Here is a 7,816-nt window from a genome sequence, read left to right as displayed (position 1 = left end):
GTATGAAAAGGCTATAGTCGTTTAAAAATCATGGGTAGAAAACTAGTTTACAAGTTAAATTAAAAACATAATATGATTGAAGATGAGGGACCAAACTTGTAAGTTGAATGGATTGTGTTTAAAAGACATGTTTACCCTTATTAACACATATACCTCATGCTTTAAGTGTTGTAAATTACTTAAAAATGGATGTCTTAATTTGCTCATATTTGATGTATTATATATAGTATAGATATAGATATGCCAAAATAAACATTTTTTTCCAATAACCAACTTTAACTTTGTAATGCAGTCCAATGAGCCAATTTATAGGCTCAAATATATAGCCTGATTATCATGTACACCAAAATCCTGATTAACCCAAACATATTAGGGTTGGAAATTTGGAATTCGGTTGAAAACTTTAAAGGCTATGGTTGTTACAGGCTATGGTACCCCGATTATTGTTAACCCGAATGACAGGCTATGGTTGTTGCATCTTAATTTACGGTGCTCCATAATTGAAAATAAATATATGATTTTGTATTTTATGATGAATAACTGAATATTCTTTTGTGACGTGTCCCCCATTCTTCATCCATTTTATTAGGTTGTGAATGAAACCAACAATATCAATATTTAGTTAAACATGTTAAAATGAAGTTTGGTAATCAAATTTTGTCTTAATGAAAAAATTGTGTCCAAGGGTATGATGTTAACGTTGTAAAACTAGACTAATAGCTAGAATATAAGAAAGGAGAAAAATAATTATTTATTTTATATATGAATTGATGTGTTAACAAGTGAAGTGGTTGGGTTGATGATTTTGGTTTTAAGAAGCTGGGTTTTTGTGTGCCCCTCCATTTGAACATAATTTTTGGTGTAAAAACATAATATTAAAGATGAGAAACGCGGGTTTTTTGTGTGCCCATCCATTTGAACATAATGTTTTTTGTGTGCTCCTGGTAACAAAATATGAGAGACAGAGAAACGGAGAGACGGAGAGTCAGAGAGACAGAGAAGGTGGGCAGATGACGATCCGACGAAGACTACGACCTTTTTCATCACTAATCTACCAGATCGGGTCTCCGGATTGTTATTGTGGAAAGCTTTCCAACCATTTGTGAAGGTGACAGATGCTTTTGTGCCAAGGAGGAACGACGTTAGGGGTAAGTCGTTTGGTTTTGTGAGAAGCGAAAAAGTCATGAACATAGCGGAGAGCCTAGATGTGCTGAACTCGGTTAGGATATTGGAAAAGAAGATCACAGTTATGGTGGCCAAGTTTGATAGGTTCCACAATAAAATGGAATACGCGGACGGTAAGAGAGGTGGAGTGCCTCGGTCTACAAAAACGGCGGAGCTTACGGGGATAGGGGAGCTGTGCCGGAGGGCGGTCGGTGTAAGTCATATGCGGATGTTGTAAGGCATGCTAATTATGTAGGCTCTGAGTCTAGGAAGGTGGTAGCTATTAACGAGGATGGGTTTACGTACCCCTTGCACTGTATAGGCAGATCGGTTGTGGGGGTTGCAAAGGATCTTCAAAAGCTCCATGGATTGAAGAAATTACTGGTTACATTGGGTCATAGGGAGGCAGCCATTTCTTATATTGGGGGTCTATCTGTTCTTTTTACGTTTAGAGAAAAAGCAGTTAGGAATGAATTTCAATCTCTCAAGAAGGATGCATGGTCAGAGGTTTTGGTGTCTGTTCAACCGTGGGATGGCCAAGATATTGCTTTCGATAGAATTGCGGTGTTAAAAGTTCTGGGAATACCGTTGTGTCTCCGGGACAGTAAGGTTTTCGATAAGGTTGGCTGTCTTTTTGGATCGACTGCCTGGCCGTCTGAATTCTCGTGGACTTCTACCGATAACTCTGCCGGATTTACTTATGTGTTGACTGATAGGTGTGCCCGAATTGATGAGGAAATTTTGGTGTAGTGGAGGAAGAAGTTGTATAGGGTGTGGGTTGTGGAGGAACCGTCTACGTGGGTTCCGGAGTTTGATGAGCCGGATCCAGCTGTGAAAGACGATGAGATGGAGGATGGCGAGTTTAGGGCGGAACAGGTGGTCGGTGATAAGGGTGTGGACGGCAATCCTGTCGGGGGTAAAGAAGCGTCGTCGGAGTAGGAGTCAGTGGGCGGCGGTTCATTAGAGACGATGGAAGGGTTAGTGCATGGGGAAGTGAATTCCTTGGTTAATGAAAAAGAGGTGCACAATATTTGAGGAGGGGACAGACAGACCTATGTGGGGTTGGGGCCTGAATCTACCAATTGCGTTCCTAATTGTGGGGCTATTCTTCCTGTTGGGCCTCCTTCTTTCTCTGCTGGGCCGCCTAGTAACTCTTTTGAGGACGTTGTGTTGGGCCGACCGCGTTTGTGTAACGGGAGGAAGCGGGCTAGGACATATGTTAGTCCAACATCTAGTGAGAGGGGTTCTAGAATGTCAGCTGCTTTTTCGACCTCGTCTTCTGATAATACGATTATTCCTGATCTTAATGTGGAAACAGTTGAGGTGTGTGAAAAGAGATCTGGGGCTGGTTCATCTACGACGACGTTATTGCCTAATGCGTTTGTTTCGGGCCAAGATAGTGATGGTCAGGGAGGGTCGGGGTAGCCGATCTCTAATGACACAGGTGACGAGGTTTTTGAAGAGGCAAATTTGGTAAACAAGGAGGTCGATGATACGATTCAGGTAGGTATAAAAGTGGGTATGGACTTGCACAATTTTTTGGGTAAAGTTGCGGATGTTATTTGTGAGGAAGGCGACATAGCCGTTCACCAATGAATTGTCTATCTATTAATCTTCGCGGGGCTCGGGTTAATGGCAAAGGTTGGGTCAAAGGTTTGAAGTTATCTTTTGTGGTTAGTTTTTTAGCTATCCAGGAGTCAAAAATTGTGAATCCTTCTCGGTGGTTCCTTGGTCAGTTTTGGGGTAAAAGTGCGTTTAACTTCGCTTATGTTAGTGCGATTGGTTCGGCGGGGGGGCTTATTTGTTTGTGGGATCCGGGTATTTTTTCCATAGTTGACGTGGTTAAGTCGAGACACTGTTTGATAGTGGCGGGTTACATCCCGGGTTGTGAACATCGGTTAAATATGGTTAACGTGCATGCGCCTAATGATCTAGCAGGTAGAAGGGGTCTTTGGGCTGAGATTATTGGGTATATCAGATCGATGGAGGGGTTATGGGTATTATTGGGTGATTTTAATGAGGTTCATTGTCCTGAAGAGAGGCTTAACTCGGAATTTTACCCTTCAAATGCAGCTTATTTTAATGACTTCACTCACGAGGCAGATTTGCGTGAATATAGTCTGAATGGGAGGCGGTTTACTTACATGTCTAGCAAAGGTGATAAGCTAAGTAAGTTGGATCGGGTTTTAGTATGCCCGGTTTTTATGAATAATTAGCCTAATGCTCGGGTGACGGCTTTGAATCGAGAATGGTCTGATCACTGTCCTCTTTTACTCTCGGTTACTCCTTCTGATTTTGGTCATATACCATTTAAATTCTTTAATTCTTGGTTAGAGTTACCGGGGTTTGTAGATTATGTGAAGGCTCTGGTGGTAGCTTTTATTTTTCGGGGCCAGCCGATCGGAAAAAAAAGGAAGTTATGGGTGGTTGCGGAGCGGAAAAAAAAGGAAGTTATGGTGTTGGACTGGAAGAAAACCGTGGAAACTTTAGAGGCACTGGCTGAGGAGGGTTTATTGTCGAATGCCGAGATGGAAACGAGATTAAACGTGATGCAATCGTTGAAGGAAGCTCAACGATTGAAGACCATCGAGGCTAAACAAAAGTCGAGGGTAAAGTGGGCTGTTGATGGAGATGAAAATTCGAAATATTTCCATGGGACCGTTAGGATGCATACGGCTAATAATCGCATCCACGGTTTCTTATTTGAAGATGGGTGGATTTCGGATCCTCCTGTAGTTAAGGAGAGAGCTTTAGAGTTTTTTCCCAGAAGTTTTTCGAGCCGGAGGAGATACGGCCACAGTTTCGTTGCCCAAATTTGGCCACTTTGTCGGTCGAGGACGCGGGTTCTCTTGTTTTGCCTTTTTCGGTTGACGAAATCACTGAGGCGGTATGGGATTGTAATGATGATAAATCGCCTGGGCCACATGGTTTTAATTTTAAGTTTATAAAAAAATTCTGGTGTTTCTTAAAATGGGATTTTGTCAAACTGTTTGAGGAATTTTTCGTAAAAGGGTGTCTTAGTGAAGGTTGCTTCTCGGCTTTCATTGCTCTTATTCCTAAGAAGAAGGATCCTATGCTTATTTCTGATTACCGGCCTATTAGTTTGGTGGGTTGTATCAATAAGGTCTTATCGGAGGTCCTAGTTAACAGGCTTAAAAGGGTTATTGGCCCTCTGATTTCAGAAGTGCAGACGGCGTTCTTAGCTGATCGGTGTATTCTTGACACCCCCCTTATTCTAAACGAGTTGATCTTGTGGATGAAGCGATCTAGACGTAAGGGTATGTTGTTTAAAGTTGATATAGAAAAAGCCTATGATTCGTTATGTTGGGGTTTTTCGGATGAGGTTATGAAGCAAATGAATTTTCCGGATCGTTGGCGGGGTTGGGTAATGGCTATCATTTCCATGTCAAAGGCCTCTATTTTGGTGAATGGGTCTCCGACTCTTGAGTTTGTGGGGAGTAAAGGGTTAAGACAAGGGGATCCTATATCTCCTTTTTTATTTATTTTTGCTATGGAGGCGCTTACGGGTTTCATGAAGGAAGCTTGTGTTTTGGATGTGTTCAAAGGAATAAAAGTGAATGGTGACGGGCCTCTCTTATCTCATTTATTGTACGCGGATGATGTTATTTTCTGCGGGGAGTGGTCGGATTCGAATGCTAGGAACCTTAAGAGGCTGTTGCGTTGTTTCTTCTTGTTATCCGGCTTAAGGATAAATTTATCTAAATGTAGTATGTTTGGGGTGGGCGTTAGTGAGGTTGAAGTTCGGTCGTTGGCGGGAATCATGAATTGTAAAGCAGGGAAGTTTCCTTTCGTTCATCTTGGGGTGCCTATTGGGGCAAACATGAATTTGTATAGAAATTGGGTCCTGGTTGTCACCCCTCATTTTAGGCCTAGGCGTGTGAACCATAGTTGGTACCGTATTTATAATAATCAGAGTAGCGGGTTAATGCGGAAGTCTTTATAAAAACATAATGATCAGATTTATAAAATATTTACAATACAAAAGTCGAGATGAAAGTCTCGATTAGTTTTACTTGTTTATAAGTTTACAAAACCACCATATTTTAATATTTACACAAAATTATCCGAGCCATCGGATTCTTGAGCTTCTTCGTCTTTCAAGCTTTATTCCTGGTTACCTGCAAAATGTTAATAAAATACGTCAGCAACGAATGTTGGTGAATATGCTGACGCTAAAAATATTTTCTTTACTTAATCACCCCTCGAGACCACGTAAGTCTCGACCCATCTTGGCTTAGGAATAATCAAATTAAATCAATCATCAAAAACTCGAGTCTCTAAACTAGGTCACCGCAGCGTTTATGACATAACTTAGGTACCATAAATATACACATGGCCATTCCTCACTCGAACGTAACTTAGGTCCGGCCCATCGTGGCTGGAGGTCGTGACCAAGCGTGCTGCGATGTGCCCACCGCGTTCCACATATGTAAGGATCCAGACAAACGTATACCATAGCCTGAGGGCTGGCTTATACTCTTATTTATAATGTTTTTAGAGACACGTAGCCTCATGTAAAGTTTTACACATAACACGTTTGTTTGTTTGAAAACAAGTTTGTAAAAGTGGGGCGTATTCACCTTTCAAATGGGATCGGCTTCCAACACCGTTCGTTAGTCTTTCGTTCGCTATCTCGCTCCTATAGTACGAGTATAACATTCATTAGTCAGATACACGATCCGGCTTAAGACCTTTAGTCTTATCATCTCGATGAACCTTTAGTTCATTATTTCTTTTACTTTAAAACCTTTAGTTATAAATTAATTTTTATAAACCTTTAGTTTATATTTAAAAACCCGACGTTTCTTCTTCTTTAAGAAACGTATTTCTTTTATTATTTAAGTATTTTCATACTACTTAAATAATATATTCTATAACAAAGAATACTTATATACTTATATATATATACTCATATATATATATATATTTATTTATTTTCTTTTCTTTCTTTTCTTTGTTATTTATTTTCTCTTTTTATATTCATCAAGTATAATTCCGACTTAGGCATTAAGCCTTTATAATATTTTAATATTATTTTGGACGGGCATTATGCCTAACTTGCTTGGCTTGGCAACACCCTAGTCACATGGGCAGCACTTCGACCGCTCAATCGATACTCTTTTCTTTTCAACTCCTTCTCCTCACTTGACACGCTTTTCGAGACACCAACACTTTTGGCACGCACTTCGAGGAAATCACCGGGTCGTCGGGGCAGTACTTCCTTATTGTTCGGGATGTCGGGGAGTGGCACGGAAATCGAGGTAATGGGCACGGTTTTCGAGGTATATCGATGGCACGCTTTACGAGGTGAAGAGAGAGAGTAGTGAGAGAGAGTAAAGCTGAAAATTTGTGTGAGTTTATGAAGACCCGGAGCTCGCTATTTATAGGGCTGATTTTGGGTCCCATCGCGGTACGCGATGGGTCCCTGGGCTGGCTCGTCGCGTACCGCGACGTAGGCCTGATGAGTCATGCCCTAGACCTGCCACGTGTCGACACATGGATGGCACCGCTTACACGTGGCGGCAAGCGTTGCCACCGTGTGCCACGTGGCACACGTATCACTGCGTGTCAGATACCCCATCGCGGTACGCGATGGGGCTTTCTTCTTATCCATCGCGTAGCGCGATGGCTCAGAATTTCAGAAATTACATTTTAGCCATTGAAGTTTTGGAAATTGGCAAAATTGGTCCCTATACTTTGGAATTTTGACATTTTTGGCCCGATATTTACGTGATGTTACATCCTCCCCACCTTAAAATAAATCTCGTCCTCGAGATTGCTCACAAGAACAAGTGGGGGTATTTCTTTTTCATCTCGGACTCGAGTTCCCAAGTATACTCGTGTCCTCTTCGTGAGTCCCATCTTACTTTTACGATTTTCAAAGTTTGTCTTTTAAGTTTCTTTAATTTTGAATCTTAGATTTGGATTAGACGTTCTACGAATTTTAAATTCTCATTGATTTCTACGTCTTTTAAGGGCATTGAAAGATCGGCTAGACATTTTCTTAGATTCGAAACATGGAATACGTCGTGTATCCCTTGCATTTCCTCGGGTAGTCTCAAACGGTATGCGACGATACCAATTCGTTTGAGTACATCGAAAGGTCCAACTAATCGAAGACTTAGTTTGCCTTTCTTGCCGAATCGGACTACGCCTTTCCACGGCGAGACTTTCAAAAGAACTTTGTCACCGACATTAAACTCTAACGGCTTACGACGGACATCATCATAACTCTTTTGGTGATCACGTGCCGTCTTAAGTCGTTCACGAATTTGAAGAACCTTTTCAGTAGTTTCTTGGACTATTTCGGGTCCGGATAGTTGATTATCTCCGGTTTCAGACCAGCACACGGGCGTCCTACACTTTCGACCATACAACGCCTCGAATGGTGAGGTTTGAATGCTCGAGTGATAATTATTGTTATACGAAAATTCCATTAGGGGTAAGTGGTCGTCCCAACTTCCACCTAAGTCTATCACACAAGCGCGGAGCATATCTTCCAATGTTTGAATTGTCCTTTCGCTTTGCCCATCAGTTTGTGGATGTTAGGCGGTGCTAAGGTTTAACTTGGTACCGAGAGCTTGTTGGAAGCTTTTCTAGAAATGAGACGTGAATCGACTGTCTTGATCGG

The 7,816-nt window shown here is 41.6% G+C and overlaps 1 protein-coding gene across 1 annotated transcript; it reads left to right on the top strand.

Moving 5' to 3' along the window:
• Positions 1–2,756: 2,756 nt before the first annotated feature.
• On the top strand, positions 2,757–5,192 carry LOC143571474 (uncharacterized). The gene is made up of 4 exons (XM_077056889.1): positions 2,757–3,333; positions 3,499–3,933; positions 4,176–5,076; positions 5,171–5,192. The coding sequence occupies exons 1-4, from the start codon at positions 2,757–2,759 to the stop codon at positions 5,190–5,192; spliced, it is 1,935 nt and encodes a 644-aa protein (XP_076913004.1).
• Positions 5,193–7,816: the final 2,624 nt, after the last annotated feature.

This window comes from Bidens hawaiensis, unplaced genomic scaffold (genome assembly GCF_021521415.1).
Source record: "Bidens hawaiensis isolate Kalapana, Puna unplaced genomic scaffold, B.hawaiensis_p1.1 tig00025381_1, whole genome shotgun sequence".
In the NCBI taxonomy this organism is placed as follows: Eukaryota; Viridiplantae; Streptophyta; class Magnoliopsida; order Asterales; family Asteraceae; genus Bidens; species Bidens hawaiensis.
The sequence above is the reverse complement of the archived record's forward strand: the minus strand, read 5'-3'. Positions and strand labels throughout refer to the sequence as shown.